This window comes from Scomber japonicus, chromosome 17 (genome assembly GCF_027409825.1).
Source record: "Scomber japonicus isolate fScoJap1 chromosome 17, fScoJap1.pri, whole genome shotgun sequence".
NCBI lineage: Eukaryota > Metazoa > Chordata > Actinopteri > Scombriformes > Scombridae > Scomber > Scomber japonicus.
Genome location: NC_070594.1, coordinates 8572650 through 8596602, shown reverse-complemented (window position 1 = coordinate 8596602; position 23953 = coordinate 8572650). Strand labels below are relative to the sequence as shown.

Sequence of the window (23953 nt, the reverse complement as noted above, 5' to 3'; positions counted from 1 at the left end):
ACAACAACTACACTTACTTTATGAATGTAACTGAAGCCAGGAGACATCTTTAGGCATGTTTGCTTAGGAAAATAACTTGCATGATTAATTGATTACCAAAGTACGCCATATATTGTATTGTCAATCAACTAATCAATTATTAGACTTTTTGTTTCAGCCCTAACTCACATTCTCAAAATAACTCAATGTTTGTGAAACCTCCTTGTTGATATAATTTGTACACTAAATTTAAGTTATGTGATTTTTTTTAACTAAAGCTACATATAATTTCTACACATTTACAAGCTTGCATTTTTCCAGCAGCATTTTGACAGTTTTAAATAATTTACGAGTATCAACTTTGAGACCATAAATGACTTAATTGGACACAAACTACTTGTACCCAAGTACTGACTTATAAATATCACTGTTAAGAAGCAGAAAATAACTTCTGCAACATCTGTCAGTCTGGAGGTTTAAATTGATGTCCTCTCACAGTGTCAGTGATTAAAACCGGGACTACACATCACATGAAAACTGGATTTTCAGACTGTTATATTTACAGCACAGCTACACTCAGAGATAACCAAGCCTCATACCTGCCTGTCAAACAACAAACAAACCATAAACCCTCTTTAAACAGTCCAGATTTGAGTGGAGCCCTGTGGGGATCAACAGATGTGTAGTGAGGCAGCTCCTCACTCTGCCTGCATGCTGCTGCTGCTGCTGTGGTTTAGCAGCTAACAAGCGTAGCTAATTGCTAAACAGCCATGTGCAACCAACAAACCTCACAAATCCATTCAACAGCTCCACCATCCACCTTCACACCCACACAGACCCACTTATTTATTGCAGGATTACAGCTGGAAACTAACTCGCAGCAGACCGTGCTCTGGTGAGTGTTTATGCAGGCTAGTGAAACATCCTGATGCTCGCTTATTACTGGCGTTTAGCAACCCCCACCACACAACCCCCACTCTCAAAAAATATGCATATTTTTATGGATCTGCATAATTCACATGGTCAGAAAATCTGTACATTAAGATTAATCCAGAAAATTCACATCCCTGCACAATGCAATGCACAGAGGTAATGGAAGTACTTGTGGGTAGTGATGCAGCTATAGGAAAACACAAACATTTTCTTTCTCCTTGTAAAGTGTAACTGACAGTCTCAGTCTTAAATTATGGTCGTATTACACTCTGAAAAACAAACAGAAAAAGAAAGGTATAAGAGCGACGCTACAGTTTGTAGTCTCATATTGTGATAATATAGTATAAAATGGTGACGAAACTAGCTAGAATAATCACTTTGTGAAGCAAGGTTTCTATTGGCCGGATGGTCAAAGTTGAGGAAAGGTAATCTCTTACTGTACCTGTCAATCCATCGGAGTTGATAAGAGTTCGTACCAAAACAGGAAACACACTTGAATTGGTCTGCCAGTGAATGTAGCGACGACAGTAATGTAACGTGACCATGCCTTGACATCCTATTTTGATTTTATAGTATACTAACTGCAAAAACAGTGTACTACTGTATAGAGATTAGTACATACTTGGTACAGCTGGTAGGTAGGATGGAAATTGGACAAATTATAACAAATGAGCATTTACACATTCCTTATTCCCTTAGCATGTACCTTATATTTTCCTTTTTCTAGTGAGAACACACTACTGTACATACTCAAAACATGCTTGGATTTAGTTTAGAGACACTTCCCAATCTAAATCCTGTTCATTTGCTTCCCAAAGAGAAAATTTCCATAAAAGATGGAAGGATCCAGAATTCATTTCCTTCCTGATCGTCATATTTAATTCACAGATTTTTGTCATTTTTGGGGACATAATTCTAACCTTTATTTAATGTATTGAACACACACACAGTTGGAGACATTTTGAGGTAACACAAACCAAGCAACAATAATCCCTAGGATGGTTTTTATCCTTTGTTTTCGTTTTTTTATTTGCATGTGAACTCAATGTATTGTTCCTGTAAAGAAAAAAAACTAAACAAACATCGACACATTTCTCTGCTGAAGTGAAAGGACCATCTGCTCTTCCATTTGCATGTGCAATGCAAAGTAAATTGAAAAGTAAATTGAAAATCTTCTTTTGTTATTGTTGTGTCGTGGAAAAGCCCTGTTGATGGAGGTGTTTCCACGGCGATGATGGTGTTTCCATCAGCAGTGAGTAGGGACGGACAAGGGTCATCGCACAGAATACAGATATAAAGAATCACTGTGCAGGACATTATTAGATTATATGGGTCATTATGATTGTGTGTGTGTGTGTGTGTGTGTGTGTGTGTGTGTGTGTGTGTGTGTGTGTGTGTGTGTGTGTGTGTATAAGTACATATGTGTGAATGTACATGTATTTTTGTGTGTTTTGTGTGAATGGTCTCGCTTTATGAAGCTGTTTCATCATCATTTTGTAAATCGATTGTCTTCCAGGGGGGAAACAAAAAACCAATACATGTTTTTATGATTATTGTTTGGATTTCAGTTTGTTATTTGTAGATACTCTGATGTTAGCCATAACTCTTTTTGTCATCCGTACAAAGATGAGTCATCTTAATTTCCATTATCTTACTATTGGAAGAACACACTACTAGCCTAAAGTCTCTAAAAGGCAGGAAAATATACATTCTTGTTTTTGGTTAGAGATGTCTTGAGCTGATTGCAGGGATCGGCCATATTTTAAAAGATCAGTATTGGCTAAAGCAAATCAAATGTAAATATGTATTCTGTTGATTATGTTCAGCCTATAATTGCTCTCCATTGCAGCAGCCTACATTTGTAGCATTGCACTGATATGAGTGTGTTTAGAGAGTTTAAAGTGTGAATGTGAAAGTGATTTGGGTTCAGTGTGAGTGAGTGAATTTTAATGTAGCCCAGCAAGAGCCATGGAGCAGAAATTACATCATTTGTGCTTTTTAATGTAATGGAATTCACTCTTGGATTTAATAAGCTTTCTAAGATATATAGATGTACTTCAGCATGTTTTGGAGACAGACTCTGAAATCTCTTAAAAGTACTCTGCCTGCTCTTCGTTCTCCACGAATCAGCTCATCAAGAAGTAACTGATATTACAGAAGAAAATGTCTTCTTCATCGCTTTCTTCACACCTCCTGTTGACTGAATGCGTTTAGATCCCTTTACAAGAGGGGAACGGGCAAAATAGAATTAAAAGCCCTAATTAAAAAATCTGTGCACGAATCATTAAATCGAAAAAAGGCTTTAAACTAGCGATTGAGACCATAAACACATTTTGAAAACGTTTACTGATATTAGAAATCAAGTGAGAAGTTGGTGAATTCTCCATTGACTTGTATAGAGACAGAAGTCCTTTTTACACCAAAACGGTCGCCCCCTGGTGGCCTTTTGCTAGAATGCAGTTATAAATTACTTCCCCGTTGGCCTCATTTCAGAGGACTGGAACTCCCCACCTGTTTGGTACACATAAGCATCTGAGAAGTTGCCCATTGAAACTGGAAAAGGGCAGGCAGCTTCAAAAAGTACTCGACAGGTGATTGGATCAACCATCTGTCCATCGCTGTCTATCCATCACTGTTTTACCTTGCGAGGCAGCTGGATTTACGACACTGATCGGTAATCCTAAACCCTAACCCAATGGTGTATGGATTCTGGCATGATCTTGTGATGTTGTGATCTTGTGAATACAGCTGCCTTGTGGGCTAATGCATTTGTTAACAATAAGAAAAATACAAAATAACACCACATTTTTCCTTTAATACTAAATTAGAGCATGCTCAGAGCACACTTATGTGATGTTTTGAACTCTGAATAGTGGAAACCGAAGTTAAAATAATGTCCTCAAGTTTATACATGGTGAATTTAAAAAAATACATTATGTGCTTGTTATTTTTCTAGTATAAAAGCATAAAGTCACTTGCAAACTACACTGCTTCTACAAGTTTTCTCAACATATAATGTATCACTACTGCAGCATCTTTACTGGGTCAGCCCTGGGTTAATGCCTTGCTTAGGGGAACAACTGCATCTCTGCTCTCTCAGGTGACAGTTTAAAGGAAGTCTGGTGCTGCTGCTGGAGGAGGAGGAGGAGGAGGAGGAGGAGGAAGACGAGTGAGGAATAAGGAGAAAATTGTCCGACTAAGAGGTCCACTCAGCACTTTACAGTTGGAAAATCCATCCAAAAACTGTCCTTCAAACAAGTCAGTCAGACTGCAGCACGACCACGAACACACACACACACACACACACACACACACACACACACACACACACAAGCCTGCACATAATGGTACAATTTGCAGGTTGTCTGGCTGTAAAAGGTGACTCATTTTTTGGATTGAAGGGGACAAAGAGTTTGAATGAGACAATGACAAGAAGAAAAAAAAGGTAAGAAAAAGAGGAGAGGCAGCAGGTGTGGGGAAATGAAACAGAGAGGAGTAGGAGGAAGAACACATTTGACACCCTGCTTTTATCTTTTCAGTGAAAGTGAATTGAATTTGGCTCAGATTCAGAAAGACACAGCCTCTATTTTGGACATCAGGATAGCAGACAGTGATTTCATTTCTGCAGAGGCACTCAGACTCATTTTGGGATTAGCTTTTTGGCAAAGTGCAACCCAGTTTATAAAAAATGAAGGTGTGCTTACACTCAGTGGACTTCAAACAAAATCTCATATATAACAACACAGAGAATGGTTTTGCATATATATTTCTATATCCCCAAAATATTCTATGTACCTTACTTTGGTTGTTTCTTGTTATTTTCAAAGGAAGCAGTGTGCCCCACCAGAGAGGTTGTGTTTTATTTGCTGAGGTTATTTTATTTGGAGCACAAAGCACTGGAAGCTAAGAATCTATCAACACAAGAAAAAGGAAATGTCTGACTTCAAACATAATTTCAGTGTCCGCACTGCAACAGGAAAAAGACCCAGAGCTTTGCTTAAAGAACACGAATAATGGTGAAATTAATAGAAAGCGGCTTGTAAAGGTTCAGGTTTGGTTGTATATCCACTGAAAAGAGAAAAGTTGAATAAACATAGACAGAAAAGAAAGCAGAAAAGCACAAAGTGTAAAACAGGACAAACACGTCAACAGGAGATTAATGGGGTAATGGGGAGGAAAGAAAGAGAGAAGAAGGAAGGAAGGAAGGAAGGAAGGAAGGAAGGAAGGAAGGAAGGAGGGAAGGAAAGAAGAAGGGAGGGAAGTATTTTTGTATGTGTTCTTAAAATGCAATAATTGAATGTTGTATAAAATGCAAACACATAAGGTAAAATGTCGCTCCATGTCAGCTTGTTTTTCAGCCTGAAGACTTTATACAAATGAATGAAAAAGAAGAAAAACACAAGATGCAAAGTTAGTGAAGGACAGAGAATGAAACAAAAGGCCTCCTGTGTAATAATGAATGTATGGGCCCTTAGAGAACGTGTTAGTGAGAGGATAATATCTGTGTGTGTGTGTGTGTGTGTGTGTGTGTGTGTGTGTGCGTGTGTGTGTGTGTGTGTGTGTGTGTGTGTGTGTGTGTGTGTAAAAGAGTGGCAGAGCGTGTTCTCTCAAAAGTCCAGCACCTGCAGTGAAGTTAAGTATTGATTATATGAATAAAGAGTTCAAAGTCAAAGTGAAGGTGCATCAGCGGTAATGTTTCCCAGCCAGTGAGCTGCAGCAGCACTATTCACGCTGTGATTTCACACAGTTAGCAACTCCCACATCAAGATGTATTCATTTAGCTGACTCGACTTTCACCCTCAGTTTGTTCCAAAGAGAGAGAGAGAGTCAAAGTGAATGAATTGTGCGGGCTAAATATTAAGGAGATACACTGAAGATATTCCTCAAAACTTTCAATAATCCTGTATCAAAATGTACATATAACTCTAAAAAATTTACTATTTTGCTCAACTTAAAAGGAATATGTGTTTAGCTTAGGAGGCTGGACACAGGGAAACAGCCAACCTGGATCTGTCTAAAAGCATCAATATCTACCTGCCAGCATCTCTAAAGCTAATTAATTAACATCTCTTTTGTTTAAACACAAAGTGCCAAGATGTCAATTCACCACTTTATAGGGAGGCTTATGTGCTGAACTAGACACTTTCTTATAAACACACAAGATTCAAAGTGATTATTAATGAGCTCTAGCGATGGCAGCAGGTGGACCTTTGGACAATCAGGCTAGCTGTTTTCCCCAGTGTCCATATATAAATATATATATATGTATATATAAATCTAGCTGTAGCTTCATATTTAGCATACAGGTATGAAAGTTGTATTGATCTCCTTATCTACATGCATAGTTCCCAAACTGTTGAAATACTCCTTTAAAAAGGCAGGAGAGGAAGCTTAAAGCTCTGTCACACTTTACTTCTTTTGGACCTTTAAAAATAAGACAGGCTCATCATGACACATTCGGTGTTGAGATGTGGACGTTGAAATCGGCAAGTGTCTGGCGCCAAAGTGGAAAATTGTACCATGGTGAAGGTCTGAGAGGCAGAAATTACAACTGCAGTCAGCTGTCCGATCTAATCATGACCACCTCAAGAATCATCTGATATCTTCTAGGCTACATGACCTTTATACTGCTCATATGTGTGTGCTGTGTTCTGCCTAAACCAAACTATGTACTTTTATATTATATGAATATGTGTGTCTGTGTGTTTGTCCGCAGTTATGTTCTCTGTGTCATTACAGGCTGCAGGATCCAGCAGATAGAGTCTCTATCAGTCCTGACACACGTCATTGGCTGTGCACTGAGCTGTGAGGAGCTCGATAAAGCCAACACCATTACACACTGCATCAGTAATGATAGGATCCCCGGATAGAGAGATACACTCACACACAAACAGAACACAGACCAGAAACCAACTCAACAACGGGATCCAAACTGGAAACTTTGTCAGAGCTCTGAACCACAGCTGGAAACACTTTCACACTGGTCACAAACACATTGGTTCAGCTGGTGGGTCAAGACAGAAATATTTAAAAAATGATGGATTTACATGAAATGCTGAACAGATATTCATTTTTCCCCAGGGGATCAATACTAAGGACTTTGGTGAGATTCCTCTGAGATTCTGAAATATCTCAATAACTGTTTTTGCTACCATTTGGGCCAGGAGTTTATGTTACCACAAGATGAATTGTAATTACTTTGGTGATGGCTTAACTTTTCCAGCTAGCACCATCAAGTCAAAAATGTGCCCCATAAAAAACACCAAAACCATAGACCTCAAAATTAAACTGATAACTTACAGTCGTGAAAATGTTATAACAATCATATTGGGAAGGTTTTTATTTTTGTGTCATTTATATATAAAGGAAAACCCTGTTTCACAAAGGTGTGTGATGGGGAAGGAAGGCAAAGGACAGTAAAGTCTCAATTTGATGCTGATCGACAGAGAAGCTTAATGCACAGTAAAAATCAATCATACAGTAAGGCAGTAAAACCCAGTGCTCTTTGTAGTAAAAATGAAAAATCTATACTACTTATACTACTTATAGCTATAGTACAGTATTACTATTGATATTATCAATGTCTTTATAGTGGCTTTTAGTATTATTCATATATTTTCTTTTATTGTATTTATTAGCTTTTTAAAAACAAATTCTAAATGAAATTTGGTATTTTTTTATGTAATACTTTTTAAAACAGAAATTTAACTTAATAACTGTATCCCCATTTTGTCTGAGAACTTCAATCTCTGGTGTCCTGTACATTCACCATTCACACCTCCGTAAACCCTGCATGCTGTACAGTCACTCTCTTTGCAAAGAATATATTAACTGAACATAATCTTTACAGTTTCCTTAAAGACATAACTGACAAACTGAAATAGCAGTGTGTGATTCTAGTCATTTCTAGGACACAGGATTGTTCATGCTGTGAGTCTAAGGCTCAATCTGGTCCTCACAAAGATAGACGTTCAAACACACTCACACACACAGCTCTCCTGGTGTGATATGGATTTCGTCTGACGTGCAGCAACTGTCAGACAGAAACATGAGTCTGACAGAGGTGAGTGTGTGTGTTACAGGAGATTATCTTCCTGTTCGACACTCATATCCACATCAAATACAACTCAGCTGTCATCCGTGCTGTACAGAATCACGCAGGATGGAAGACAGGTTCATGTAATGCACATAAACGTGTGTCAATACCACAAAAAGACAGAACACAATGAAACAAAAGAGGAAATAAATGAATTGATGTTATTTGACCTTTTATATATGACCTTTTATATGGATGACAGTTTTATAATGTAAGGATATTTTGAGCGGTTTCTTCCTCATCCCAAAGGCAGCACCAAATGATCTTAATAAACAAGAGAAGCCCTCAAGTAGAGAAATCCCCCTGAAGTCTGTTCAGTCTGATCTAGTCTGATGTCTGCTTAAGCTTGCGTCATGAGTTTGAGACAAACACTACCGTCCTTTAAATCCAACACCCTACAACAGACAGATGTTTCAAGTGTGTATAATCGGAGATATTTCTTACCTAAACTCTGGTTCGTCTGACTGCTCAGACAAGCAGTTTATTTCCAGCAGGTAATCCATGAGTTTCATTTATTGATAAAAATTAGTTGAGTCTTGATTTTGAACATAACTTTTACTCTTTTATGTTACTTATGTATGAAGAGATGTGAAAATGCAATAAAACAATCCTTTAATGGGCACAAAGGTTTTGATTGTTCTGTCTTTTTTTTTTACTGTTCACTGGGAAAGACTAATGTTAAGATTGTGGTGAATAAAAGCCTCTAGGATCCTGCACTCAGTACAGTTATTGTATCAAAGATAAAGGTTAATAAACACCCCTCAGAGAAAGTGATTTGCTAAATAACATCTTTGATTCATTTTGCCCTCTTCACTCTTTTCAAACCAAACTGCTGACCAGACATAACCCCTGCAGCCAAATTTTAACTTTGTTCTTAAATACTACATACACAAAAACATTTATCCAAAGTTCAAAAAGGTGCATTTTTGGAGCTTGAGGAGCAGAACGTGTGACATCTACAGTATGTTGATCAGATACGGTGTAGCTTGCCCTTTTCTGTTTCCCTTCACGAGATGTCTTGCGTCACGGCAGCTGATAGATTCAAGCACCTGATTCACATTAGACAGTACACTGCCACCAAAAAACAAAAAAGGTCACACACTATAATTTTTCATTGGACCGCCTTTAGCTTTGATTACAGCACTCAGCAGCTAAGTCTTATTAACTGTGGTATTTCTGGCTATTGGTCATCTTAACCATACCTCCAATGTAGATCTTCATCCATTTGTCCAAGTTACTGCACTGTTCAGCTGCAGGCAGGAGCAAAGAAAAAGAAAAATCATGTGACATTGTTAACTTGTTGTCTTTTTTAAACCATGACCACAACGGTGTCCTTTGTTTCTCAGGTCCAGAAGCATTAGGAAGCTTTTTTATGTGTGCTCAGAGGTCATGGTCATAAGCAACTTGTAAAGGGAAGTCATGGCTAGACGCCGTCTTCCTAGAGAGAGTCAGATTCCAAAAATACTGGAAATCAATGTTTGAGACAATTACTTCCAATTTTGTCTAAACAGCTTATGATTGTCTCTTTCCTGTTTCAACATGACACAAAGCAGCTCCATATAGAAATGTAGAAATGTTTCCTGTGTAGTGTGGAAGAACAGTGAAGTTTGTGTATGAAGACTTTGAGTGGATTATAGAAAGGTTAGTGGGTTCAACATTAATGTCTCTCTTCTCTTTCTCTCTGTCAGAGTCATTTCTAACATCCATGTGTGCCACGGCTTAGTTTAATCACTCACTCTCTTGAGAACCTTGCCCCCTGCATGCAGGCGGCAGGCCTCTTGCATGTTTCTCACTGATAGGCAGGAGTTCGCATAAGAATCAGGACTGCTTTACATTTTTCCACCTGCAGCTCTGCTTACACTGTCAGGATTTACAAATGAAACCCTTTAAAGGTTGTGCAACATTCTGCTTCGACTGTGAATGCTGCTCAACTGACCTTCAGTTTACATTAAATTATAAGGCTTGGGATTTGCGCTGTTTAACTGTAAACAAATGAACTGATCTACAAACAATTATTGGGTGTATTCGAAGCCTGATATGTCTTATTCCTCTCTGCCGTAGACCTCAGTTGTTATCCAAAAAGGATTAAAAACATGTCAATGAGCCACACAGGTGCACTGGGTGAAAATGCTCCAGACACTAATAATAGTGATCATGTTTTCAGTTTCCAAAGAGTAGTTTTGTGTACATGCCACTGAGCATGTGAATTGTCATACTACAAACTAGTAACAAGCTGTAACCAGAAATCCTGTCTCCTAGAAATTACATTTATATACTACTTAATTTTTTTCTCAATTACATCACGTCCACAAACGTAATGCCGCCTGGATTATATTCACATGTAAAGTTATGTTCAATTAATCAAGCGACATCTCTCTCTGAAGGATAGTGGGGGTACAAAATACAGGACTCTAAACACCACAGATGTTGCTTCATACCCTGAGTCCTGTGTGTGTACACGGTTTAGACAACAAAATCACTTTGGTTCAGGTAAGTGAAAGATGGTGATGTCGCTTATATGTTAATAAATGATCAAAGAAAACAAACAAAAACTAATTTTGGCCACGACATGACAGGCACAAACAATTGTGGAGCTGAAGAGACTCCATCTCTAGAAAAATCAAAGACTTCAGGGAGGAATTCAAAGACTTCCAAGCTGACACAGAGTGGGACATTAAGATAGAATGCAGCAAATTATGGATTTACGACAAGATGTGGAGACAGTGAACACCAGAGTATTAGAGCTGGAGAACAGGGTCAGTGAACTGGAAAACACAATCACCTTCACAGTCACATCATTGAGGTAAGATACCAGATTGACTATACAGAAAATAAATCAAGGCACAATAATGAATGCATTTTAAGACTGCTGAAGAGTGTGAAGGGAAGGACATGACTGCATTCATCCAAAAAGTAGTTTGAAGATGTTCTGCTGATGTATGATGAAAATGGATCACCAAACCAAGTAAGTTAGAAAAAAGCACTAATAACAGCCTGGTCGAAGAAAGAGATTCTCCTTAATGGTGCATGTGTCTACCTGGACCATGACTTTACAAAAAAAGTGAAATAACAGCTGCATACAGACCCGTGGGAGAACAACTATGAAAGCAACGGCACTAAAACCATCTACATCGGAACAGAACTAGCAGGAAAGTATTGGGAGTGGGAAGCTTTGTACAAGTTGGATGGAGAAAATGAAACATAACAGGAAAAGGCCATTCAGGCACAACAGTGGGGAACAGTTTGATGGGTAATAAAAAAACGGACACACTGTTTGAACTCTGAGTGCTGAAATTATCTGCCTTATGGACCATTTTCCTCTTTATTTTTTCTATTTACAACAATATAGGCCTAATTTACGGACACTAGAATCATTTTATCTATGGACTAATGGACTAGCTACTGTGATTGTGTCTCTTTTCCCACTCTCTCTTACCCTGTGTTTTATTGTGTGTGTGTGAGCGTGACTGCATGCCTGTGTGTGGGGGGCAGAGTGGGATGGGAACAGGGTGTTGAGGGGTGGGGGTGTTTGGGTTGTGTAAGGAGGTAAACAAGAGAATCTTTTGTCTAAAAGGAGAAAGATGTGTATTTTCAGTTCAAAGTCCAATGTTATATGTATGGTCATGTGAACCAACGTCCATCTGGTACATATGTAGGTAGATATTTATGCCTCTGTGTGTATAATGCATACATGTATACCTTCTTACAGAATACATAGAAGAACATAGAAGTAGTGGCATTAAAATACCACTGCTAAAGTTTGATATACTGTACTGTGAAAAAAGTTATATTGAGAGAAAGTAGCTTTACAAAATATGAAAAAAATTGAAAAAGTCTATTAAGAAGAGTAAAAACTAAGGTAGATGTATTTTCTTTGTTTTTGTCTTTACACCCCTTCTTATAATGAAATTGTTTAATAAATAGAGGCAAGAGGAACAGTAGTATCACTGTCACTGATAAATGGAAGAAATTTAGTTTATACATACTTTTGAGGTGACTAGTTGTATGCCTATATACGGAAGAGGATTAGGGCCACTGTGGAAAAAAAAGTGAGTTCTGACTTTTTTCTCGGAATTCTGACTCAGAATTCTGAGTTTAAAGTCAGAATTCCGGAATTCTGAGAAAAAAGTCAGAATTCCAGAATTCTGAGATTAAACTCAGAATTCTGAGAAAAAAGTCAGAACTTACTTTCGTACCTATATAACCATAAGAGAGTATTTTTTCATTCTCTTCCATTATTATTGTTTTAGCTTCATTTCACTCTTTTATTCCTGCCCTGTATCATCCCTCAGTAGAGTTGCCAAACTCCATCTGGTCCACAGAGTCCCACTCCATCTTCAAAAAGTACATTAAAAACTTCCTTCTTCCTCTCTCAAAGCAGAAGAAAAAGTAATTTGCTATGCTCTTATATGTTACTTAATGCACCTGCAGCCTGTGTGAGTGTTGAGGTTCCCTTTTGATCTACTGTAGGTTGGATTGAACCTCATACTGTATGTGCATCACTTTGGATTTGTGCAGAAACTGATATTTATTTGCTGCCCTGGTTGGACAAATCTCAACATGTTGAACTTTATTTAAGGAAAGGATTATTCCTCAGCTAACCTCCAATCAGAGTGTCTCTCCTCATACCGCTCATTCATCCACACAGACTCATTAAGTCAAGTCTTATCTTCTGTTGCAAGGTCGAAACACTTCAAAAAAACGCTTCAAATCAAATCCCTTTCTCCCATATCTCTGTCCCCTTCTCCCCCCACTCACCATTAGGCTCTTATCTTGAATTTTAACGCTTTGTACTTCTCTTCTTCCCTTTTTTAATTTTACCAAGCAGTGTAATACTCATCTTTTTCTTGGAGGAGATGTGGGGCTGAAAAAACATTTTAGAAGTCTCTTGGAGGGTATAAATCCTCTTTTCTTATCTCCTTGGTTGATTTACCTTTTATATTAGTTACAGTCATTCTGGCCTCATATACTTTTTGTCATCTCTGACCTCAGCTCTCACTTAATTTTAAGAAATTTAATATTGTTCTATTGAACTTGTTTTAAGTGGATCAGATCAGCAGCTTTAGTGTGAAACATAATAATGCTCCTGGACTAGAACCCATTCATCATTAGATACGGCCACATTATTGTTATACCTCGGGATTCCCATGTGATTTTATTTTCATCACAGTAGAAAACGTCATTCTTTTAATCTAAGAATGAAACATTTAAACACACTTACTTGGAGTCTTAAGAAAACCAGTTTTTTAATAAAAATATTAAAAAATATTAGCACCATATTTTAGTCACCTCAAGGCTGGTGTTAATCTGGAGTTTGCTGACAAGCAGATGTTCAAGGTCAAGTTCAAGGTAACTTTATTAATACCCGAAGGTAGATTTGGTTGCAGTTTCAGGAGAGGGAGTCACAACATTCAAACGGATACATACATACAACCATGAAAGCAGACATGGGCAGGTGCTCGCAAGGCTAACTGATCAGGATTTGAAAAGTAAAACGAGATTGAAAAAAGACCATTAAAAGAATCACTAAAATGCCAATATAAAAAACCTGTTAAGAGCATGGTGATTCAAAGGACATGGATGATAAATAAATAAATAAGTTAAAGTCAGGTCTAATTTCCAATAAATAGAAAAATAAATAAAGTAGACCTTAAAAGTAAAAAAGTGCACTAAGACATGTATAAAATGGAGACAGCAGCAGTTTGACTTTAAGGAGTTCTGGTCCGCAGTGGCTTAAAAATTTGAGTTTCAAAGTTAATTTTTGACTTTGCAAACAGCAGCTGACTAAACAGTCTCACCTCAGGGTAAAATTAATATCATATATCATCTCACAAGATCACAAGATCAGTAAACTGAGTTATTCTGAGTGCCCAGACAAAAGTGAAAAATGTGATGATGACGTGATGTAATGACAAGGTCCACAAATAAATTGAGAAGTGTTCATAAAAATGGAAATCTTAATTTCTATTATTCTGTGACACTACATATATATATTTAAGTTTCTTATGTTTGGTGTCACAGTAAAGTTTCCTGAAGCTCGTTGAAAGAGAAAACAAACTCATGAAAGTAAACGTGAATGCAAAATATATATCTCCAAAAATGGAAAAAAATTAAATGGCTTGTGAAACAGTTGAAAAGCATGTTCATTTATGACGAGCATTGTCTCCATCTAGTGGTTGGAGGATTGTATTACAGTCTGAATATCATCAGGCCAGAGTAAAGCTATTCATTTGTGGAGGAAAACAACTCCATCTAGTGGATGTTTGGTTGTATTGCAACATCAGAAATACCTTTCGAAAGCTTGTAACAGTCCATGTCTTATAGCATTATATTATTCCACAGCATTTCTCTGAAGAATGTGTCCCGGAGTGCCAAAATTGAGATCATTTGGACCAGACTGGTAGGCCACCTTTTAATTTGTGTCCATGTGTGTTGCATTTTTATTTTTTTGCAGACCAATGTGAGTTTCAGACCTGACAAGTGTGATAGTAAGGATATTTTTTATAACCCTTGCTTCGTCAAAGTCCAGTTAGAGGGTTAAGTCTTAGTTTAAGGGTTAGGGCTGGTGGTTTGATTTGCTTTTCTGGCACCTCTTTTTGTCTTGTTTGTTAATATTTGTTTAATTATGTTGTACCTATTTCCATTTATTGTACTTGAAAGTGGTCATACAATAGTTAGTTCAGTGGTTTTAATTGATTATACAGTAGTATAAATATCGCTGCATCTTAAAGGTCCAACTTTTAGTGAGTCAGTATCATGGCAAAAACTAAACCATGCTGACAAAGAAACACTCTAAACATCTCAAAGTTTCAGAGGACAGACACAAGAAAATTACTGAACATCAGAGAAAATCTAATTTGATTAATCATGTAAAACTGACATAACAATTTTATGCTACCAAAAATCTATGTGTTTATTGGGATGCAAAAATTCAGCCAAGTAGCAAAATAAACAAATAAAAAATCCACAAAATATAAAACTGTCAAATAAAATAATTTTATTGGAGCTGCCAAAGGCATTGTGGTTTCTGGTTTACAAGAGTTTAAGAGACACTGCATCATAGTTCAAATGATGATTTTATCTTTTGCAAAACTTTAACTCTTTATGGCACTTTTGTTAACATTCAATATTTCTGACTAGAAATCTTGCCTTTTCTCTCGGTGTAGACATTCTTATAATTCAGTTAAAACTGTAATTTCTTCTGTTGTGTCAAACTAAGTGTTTAAACGATAAGATACAGTTGGTTTATTTGGCCGTTCTCATCAGTTGATATTGATTCTTGAGAAAAGGAATCACTTCAGCTGCACCGCTTCACACAAAGTCAAGATTTGAACCATTACAAAAGGTGCAGAGGCACATTGCAAATAATACTACACACAGACACTAGCACGCAAACACACTGTCTGCACATCCTAACATTTAGCTTGCATTCTTGCCATTCTTCTTCTTCTTCTTCTTTGGCGCCTGCTTCTTGGAGGAGTTGGCGTTAGAGGCAGAGGCAGCGGCAGCGGTCTGAGGCTTGTTTTCAGGCACTGGATCTGGCTCTGACTTGGTTGGTGCTTCTGTTACCGGCATAGGTTCGGCTGGCTGCTGCTGGGCTGTCTTGTCTTCCTCTGGGACCACTGGTTTGACCTCACCAGTCTCCACCGTGTTCTCTACTGTTTCTGGTTTCTGATCTGTTGGTAGATTGAATTGCACTTTCTTAGAATCTGGTGTCGCTTCAGAGTGCTGCTGCTGGATCTCCTCAACCTGTGATTGATCTTTTACTGCCTCTGGTTTTGGGACTGTTGGTAGATCGATCTGAACTTTCTCAGGCTCTGGTGTTGCTTCAGAGTGGTGCTGCTGGATCTCCTCAACTTGTGATTGATCTTTTACTGCCTCTGGTTTTGGGTCTGTTGGTGTTGTTTCAGAGGTCTTCTCCTCAGCTGTTGGAGCATCTGGCTTTGGAGCCTCCTCAGCTTTACCTGGCTGTGGGAGAACTGATCCCGCTGAATTTGATATGATGTCTACCGCCTCTTTGATATGAGATTTGTTTTGAAAATGGAGAAATGCAGAAGCCACAACATCTTTTTCAAAATCTAAATCCTCCTTCTCCTCTTCATCTTTGTCAAGAGGTGTTGCCAGCAGGGAGGCAGCAAATTCTTGCAGCTTGGCCTGCTCATCTTTCAGCCTGGACATATCCTCCGTCAGGACTGGGATCTCCTCCTGAAGCTGCTGAAGCTCCTGGAGCTCCACAGGGGTCAAGACATTGTTGTCAACAGCCACAATCTCAGGGACTTGATCAAGGTTTGAGGTGGGGAAGATCTTTAATGGGAGGTTGGCGTTGGATTGGCGGACCTCCTTGATCTTGTCATAGAGGCCTTTCCTCTCCTCCTGCAGTGCACGACACAACTTCTCCAGTTTCTGAATCTTCAGGACAAACAGCTCGTACTCTTGGTTTTTCTCGCCTCTCTTGAACAGCAAAGGATGGAGGGGGGAAATGAGAGTCAAATAAGTCAGATATGAGTGAATGAAACTAGAAAATTATATTCTAATTGAGTCCAGTAGAGTCAAAACCTGACTGGATCTGACAGATACATCATATGCGACAGTAGAGAAAACGGCTAGAGATGGTTTGTCATTGTAACTAAGGAGCAGACACTCCCCATCATAGATATGTGGATCTATTTACTCAAGAAAATGCTTAAAACTCAACAGGAAGTTCAAATTTATGAGGAAATATCATCAACATACCTCTTCAATCATATCAGTCAGAGCCTTGTTGCAGTTCTCAAACCTTGTCTTCCACACATTTGACTCTTTTTCCAATTTCTTCATCTTCTCTGACATCTACAAAACGGGAAAAAAGTTTAAAATGAGAAGACAAGCCCCATTTAGCACTTTGTAAAGGCACTGGAACAACTATTTCACACCCACACAGCTTCACATCATCAATGGTGACCACTTACATTGTCCATCTCTGCCTTGAAACGGACATAGATTTCGTTGCTCTTGCCCAACGTCTTCTGAAACTCGTCAAACCTCTGAGAGTAGAGTGTCAACTGTGCACAGAAATAAAAGACAACACAGACTGAGACACAGATTGACAGACAGAAATGAGCATGGGCATTTCAGAAAAGTGGACAATTGGCTGAAATGTCATGATTGCTATTATTATTGTTAGACAGTTAGTGGTATAGAGGCCGACAGGAACAAGAGGAGGGAGAGAGATGGGTATGAAATGCAACAAAAGTCCACTGCCGGACTTGAATCAGGGACGTTGCAGGTATGTGGCATGTGCTGTAACCACTCAGCTACAGAGCACTCCTAGTAACTCAATACTCTCCCTCCAATACTTAGAAATGGAGGAAATCTTGATAGAAAAAATTATTTATTTTTGATAAGGAGCTGAGCTGAGCAATAAACAGTTATTGTAGCACATGGAAACCATCTTTTTGATCAAACTATTCTATCAACTTTTTCTACGATGAAACACATACACACACACACACTTCTTAAATAAAATTTAAATATGGGTTAAGAAAAAACTAAAAGACACTCCCATGCTTTCTCAAAAAATGTGACTTCTCTTCCTTGAAGAAAACTAAAATTAAAATGGCTTCTCTCTGTAAAGCTCAAGAATTAACTTTAAATGATCAAACATGGAGACAGTTCCCTTTATGTTGGGAAATAGGGTTAGGTCAATTTACAAACAATCTAACTGAACAGCTAACTGAATACACATAACGTATATAATATTTTAATACAAAAATAAATAATACTAAATGGAGTGGATGGATTTTAATGTTAACAGAGATTAACGACTTTCTAAAATCCTAGCTACAGCCATGTCTATTTAACTAACTATGGTAATTTAAACCCTGACCTGCAGGTGTGTGCTAGTCCTCATGATCAGCATGTTAGTTTTGTCAGTGAATATTCACCTGTGACTGCATCACAGCTTCCTGCTCTTTGAGTGATTTAGCCTGCAGTTTCCACTCAGCAGCATGAACCAGTAACTGGTTAGAAGAAAACAGAGACAAGACATTAAAGATAATTCTTTACCTTCTTTTTCATGGCCAGCTCCTCCTCCTTCATTGCGGTGTATTTCTGTGTTTTGTCAATAGTCTCTTTAAGCAACTATGGCGACAGAGACAATAGACAGTCAAACTGGGTGATGTTGATATATTAACTTTAGTGTTAATACAGTAATACAAATGTACAAGTAAACCATTATAACTGAGCATCAGTTTTAAGGTTCTTATACAAGCTTCACAATCGAAGTTCATGACATAACTTGTAACAAAGTACACTGATATCAGAAATTGAATGTTTGAATAATGAATATAATAACCAAGCAAAAGCTCTGAAAATCGATATAAAAGTAATTTTAAAATGAATTAGACACTCAAATGTTACAAAATATCCAAAGTAATACATATTTTTTGCAATTTTTTTGTTTTTACAGTTCTTATTTGTGAATGGTGATAAAAGTTACCAAAATTAAATACTATTGAGTATAAATGTATATTTTGGGAGAACATTATATCATTATATCATTGTTTTGCTTCAAGTAAACCAAAACCCAGTCCAGACTACATGGCTACAATATATAATTTTCTTTGCACTCACGTATTCCTTCTCCCTGATGTGTTTCTCCTGGGCTTCAGCCAGCACAGCGTTGGCCTGCTGAAGTTTGGCTTCAGTCAGCTGTTGCTGCAGATCACGATGTTTGTTGATCTTTTCCAAACTCTGCGAAGAAAGAGACAGAAAGACTTTGAAGTAATGGTACACACAACTGACAGAGGTTTATTACAGATTAACCTGCTGTTTCATAATTTGAATGATTTGGTCATTTGATCTTCAAATTAATTGATATTTAATTGATTCAGCATTAGTCATTGTGTGCAGACTTTTTTGTCTCACTATGTAGGCTACAGCATACAGTATTTTTTTAACACATATTTCATATTCAGTATAATTGCTGCAGTTAATGACTGTTTTCATCATCAATTAATCTGATGATTATTTTCTTGATCAATCATTTTTTGTCATATTTTTGTCACAAAAAATAGAGAAAAGCAACAAATAATCACAAATAAGTAGATTTTTTAAACCAATTAAACTGGTACCCCTTCAATCAACTAATAAATGACTAAGAATAACTAATTGCTACAGCTGTAGGATTTACTTGATCAATACTTTGTTAATATGTTGTTAAAAGTTGTTGTTTTCACTATTGCAATCAACAAAACTTCAGCATGTTTGACCTTTGACCTCCCTCACCTTCTCCCTCAACTCGCACTGGCTCATGAGACTCTCCAGTTTTTCGGTCAGGATGCTGTTTTCATGGCAGAGTTTGGTGTTTCGATTGCTGTGTTGCTCGATCTGAGCCTGGATCTCGACCAGTGTCTTCTGAAAGTGGGAGGTGATGTCATTCCTCTTCTTCTCATCCTCCCTGCAGCTCTTAAGGGTCTCGTCCTGGGGGTGGAGGTAGGCAACAATGGGTGGAGAGCATTATGTTAAAAGAAAAAGGGGTGTGACTTTGTTTTCATTTCATCAGGTTGGCCTCCCAAGAAAAACAACACAATGGGCCATAATGTCAGCCACCCAAATATGACATATAGTTACATTTGAGTGACGGATGCCATCAAGCAGCCTGTTTTAGGAACTTAAGATATTTAGATTCTCCTCCATAATGCTATACCATCAGGGAGGTGTCTGATTAGTCCCAGATTGATTCTGCAGCGTGACAACAAGCTCAAACATACAGCCAGAGTCATGGTGAACTATCTTCATCAAAAACAAGAACAAGGTGAAAGGCAGGTGTACCAAGGAGAACTGGTGCTGCTTTAAAGGCAAAGCACGCTCACCCAATTATTGACTTAATTAGGTCTCTAGAACAAATTTCCTCATTCAGAGTAGGAGGGGCTGGATGGGGGCATTAACCAAACAGCTGGTTTTCTGTTTCCACCTGCAAATGGGGACAGTTTTTAGACCCATGCAGTCCTCTAATATGTACCCTCAGCATGCTGTAGTAGTCTTTCAGGTCTTTGCACAGAGTCTCCAGTTCGCTGCGAGCTACAACACCGTTGCGACACTCGGCCTGCAGCTGCTGCCGCTCGTCCAGCAGGACACACAGCTTCTTCTCGTCACAGCGCCGCAGGGCTGCCTGCAAACACACACACAGATATATGATAATTAGTTTGTTTGTGGTGCTTTTATATCTAAAAGAAAGTTGCAGTATTTGGGTGAGGGTTAGGTACTGTACATATAAAAAAAATGTTATGAATGTCTCAGTTGTTAAAAGTCTCTGCATCAGTTTAAAACATGTTCTCACCATTTCAGCATACTTTCTGACCAGGTCTTCCAGTTTCTTCTCTGGAGAGGAGAGTTTATTGAGACTCTGCATGATGTCAGAAACCTCTGTGGATGAGACAGAGAAACAGAAGATGTCTGAGGTCAATTTGAGATATAAACTTTAATATAAAAGTGAAAGTACTGTTGTAGAACATGCCTGAGACTATAGAGGTAGTTTTTGATTGAAGCATTTAGTTTAATAGAGAGAGATTTTCCATTTTATAACTCATTGCTGATGGATTTTGGTGTGTGAGCTGATACGAGAGCCAGAGATCAGATGGAAGTGAATATAAAATGAGCAGCTGCAGAGGACTGAAGTTGCCAAATCTCATCATCACTACAAGCCTTTTTTTCGGTTAAGTTAAAAATGAGCTGCTAACAAAAGAACAGCTTGTGTGGGACGAATTTGCCAAAAGACCCGAGCTATCAAGAAGAGATCCTGTCCTGTTAATGCCAAGTTGGAGTGCAGATGTTCATTTAACAGCCCAATAATCAAATGTAATTAGTTTATCCTCAGGTTTGGATAGCAGCTCTTAGACTTTCGTTGACTCATCTGATAAATGCTTCAACTACTTTAGAGCTGCAAGGATTAAATACTTCACATTTTTCAAGCAAGAATGCCAACAAGTTTCTAGTTTCCAAACTCCAGATTAATTGATAATGAAAACGAACCTTACTACTTGGTTTACTTCATCATATTTCATCATTCATATGGAAACTGCATTTGCAACACACACACACAACAACAAAAACAATACTACTACTACTAATAATAGTACATTTTACTTATAGAGCACCTTTAACAATTCTCAAAGACGTTTAAATTAATAAAAAAGTATTCTGTATGCATTTACCTTGAAGTCATTGTACAGTTTTTAATTTATGTGTTAATTCAGCAGTAAAGCTTCATTGAATTAAACTGAATGGACTGATTTTTTAAGTGTGTACATAATTAACCCATGTTAGAACCTTCAGCCTCACCTTTCTCCATGGTAACGGTGATGTCATCTGCCTTCATCTTTTCCAGCTCTGCCTCCACCAAACTCTATTACATCCAAAACAATATAAAACTCAGTTTACATGCACTCCTTCACCTTCATGTGTTTCATCAGCAGCTTTAAATTAATGTTCAGTAGTTTACATGTAACTCAGGTAGACGTCACCTGACCCACCTGTTTGTTCAGGAGGCCGGCTGCAGAGCCATGGGTGATGATGATCTTCTCAAGGCGTTTGCCGAACTCCTCCATCGGGCTGTGGAAGTTGGAGGCTTCTTTGCTGTCGGTGTTTGGGGAGGACGGGTCCATGTTTGTCTTTGGTGGCGCCAGCGCTGTGTTCACCGACGTCTCCATCACCAGAGGTCTGAGAATAACGGACAGAGAGAATAATATTTCAGTCTGGAAGCATTACTTTCATCTCTCTGAATTTCTTGATAGGGTCTAAACAACTTTATGTAGAAACAATAAAACTTGAAGGTGCTTTATATCCAGCAGGGGGAAACAAGATTGGTTTTATGCTGTTATACCAGTTTTTTGTTCAAGTTACATGCAAATTTGAACAATTTTAACAAATTCTAACTAGGTAATTAACTTTTTTATCAGACATAAATTATATTCCATGTAGAATATTTTCATATTTTTTAAAACGTGTCTCGTGCTTCAAATCCCTGCAGACCTTTTTTTTAAATACATTTTGGATCTCAAACTTAGTTCTCCCAGGTTCATAACACAATCGTAAAAAAGTTTACTACAAGCTGATATTGTACTGCAAGATTAGATATTTTGGGGAAAAAAGAAGATAAAATAGACTTAGGGAAATGTTTTCTTGAGCTCAGCATCACAAACATTTATCTCCGAGGCATACTCACACACACACACACACACACTCATACATAAAAAGGAAAAATTCGATAGGACCAAGGAAATTGATAAAACCACAACAGCTTATAAATCCAGTAAAAATAATATTGCACTAGTAGCACAATATTGCAAGGTTCAACAGTACGACCAGCGACTAAAGTATTACACTGTGGAGATCTGTGCTGTGTGACAGTGATGGGTCAAATTAGATTTGAGTTCATCAGTTCAGTTTACATTTAGGAGCGTTAAGCCATTGGCTAACACTCGCATTCAGCATGTAGAGTGTGAGAAGGATCATTGATCATTTTCCATATCTCTCTAGGCACAGCATATCTCATATAACATCTCATCTCGTATAACTTTAAGAGCATGTTGTCCTCTCTATAACCTTCAAAGCACTCTGCACAAGACAAGAAGTAAGGATAGCTTGTCAATATCCTAGTCCTCCAAATTAAATGTGTGTAAAATGGGTTAAACATATGGTGCAGGTTTAAGTTACAACTTCCTTAAAGTTAAGCCACCTTAATTTTCATGGCCGCATTATTAACCACAGGGTTAAAGGTTAGGTGGGGTGATGATCATAATTACTATTAAAAACTCCTGACTCATGTTTGGAAATAGGAAACAAACAATGGTTGCAAAGTTCACTACTGGGTTTATGCCTCGGTCCACCTCTTTCCCTAAATGAGGAATGTGTCCACATGTACAGTATATATGTGCATGTAAAGCTCCAGGTCATAATTACTACAGTATTTAGTTTTTGGGTGACAGACATTAGCACCTGTTGAGTCATTTTTCTTGGGTGGACAGTTTCAAACAATTTATTGGTATATACAGTAACTTCAGTATCAACATTTTTTGCTATTCATGCCAGAAACGCTAATTGCTAATGGTCAGCATTTCTTCATTATGTTTACTCTTAAATGGATATAAAAGTATTTTCTTAAAGAGATATGTTGACCAGTAGAGATATATTCAGTGGCTGTTTATCCTCACAGCTCTGTTGGATGCCAACATTATTGAATTTGTCAAGTTATAATTAGCTATTTGAGCCATCCAACCCCCACTCTCTCTCTCTCTCTCTCTCTCTCTCTCTCTCTCTCTCTCTCTCTCTCTCTCTCTCTCTCTCTCTCTCTATCTCACACACACACACACACACACACACACACACACACACACACACACACACACACACACACACACACACTCTCTCTCTCTCTCTCTCTCTCTCTCGACAGGCCACACCTGTTGATGTCTCATCTATTCTGAGAGTGTCCAAATATGGTAGAAGTGCTTGTTACAGCCACACACACACACACACACTGTACACACACATACAATAAGCAACATGTGATGTGTATTATAATATCCGTCTACCTGCTTTATGTCATACTCGTACACCACACTGCTGTAACCCCCCCCCCCCTCCCCTAAAAAAAGAAAGTATAGCTCCACCCAAAGTGTTACGCAGCAATTCACAGTTGCTCCTCCTCACTTTCAAGCTCAAAATAAACAACTCACTGATATATTTTTACCTGATGAGTACTAAATCAAATGTGTTTCCAAATTCTGCACAATAATCTACCCCCACAGGGTGGACAAAATAATGGAAACACGACAAGAGAGTGGATGTTTTTTTTAAAGGGATGATTTTGGCTTATTGTATATAATTGAAGAGTGGTCTTTGCTTGTTTGTTTGTGGTCTGCGGAGAGGAAATGATGAAATTTGTGGTATGCATTGCTTGTACTG

The 23953-nt window shown here is 38.0% G+C and overlaps 1 protein-coding gene across 1 annotated transcript in view; it reads right to left on the bottom strand.

Moving 5' to 3' along the window:
- Positions 1-15427: 15427 nt before the first annotated feature.
- The window catches only part of txlnba (taxilin beta a), a 55014-nt gene continuing 46488 nt past the window's right edge, over positions 15428-23953 (bottom strand). Inside the window, exons 2-11 of the mRNA XM_053337476.1 lie at positions 21511-21706; positions 21329-21380; positions 20328-20413; positions 20010-20159; positions 19274-19468; positions 18620-18739; positions 18053-18127; positions 16957-17049; positions 16742-16837; positions 15428-16459 (exon numbers count right to left, since the gene is read on the bottom strand). Of these exons, the coding sequence (XP_053193451.1) occupies positions 15428-16459; positions 16742-16837; positions 16957-17049; positions 18053-18127; positions 18620-18739; positions 19274-19468; positions 20010-20159; positions 20328-20413; positions 21329-21380; positions 21511-21706 (2095 nt within the window). The remainder of the gene's footprint in view (positions 16460-16741; positions 16838-16956; positions 17050-18052; positions 18128-18619; positions 18740-19273; positions 19469-20009; positions 20160-20327; positions 20414-21328; positions 21381-21510; positions 21707-23953) is intronic.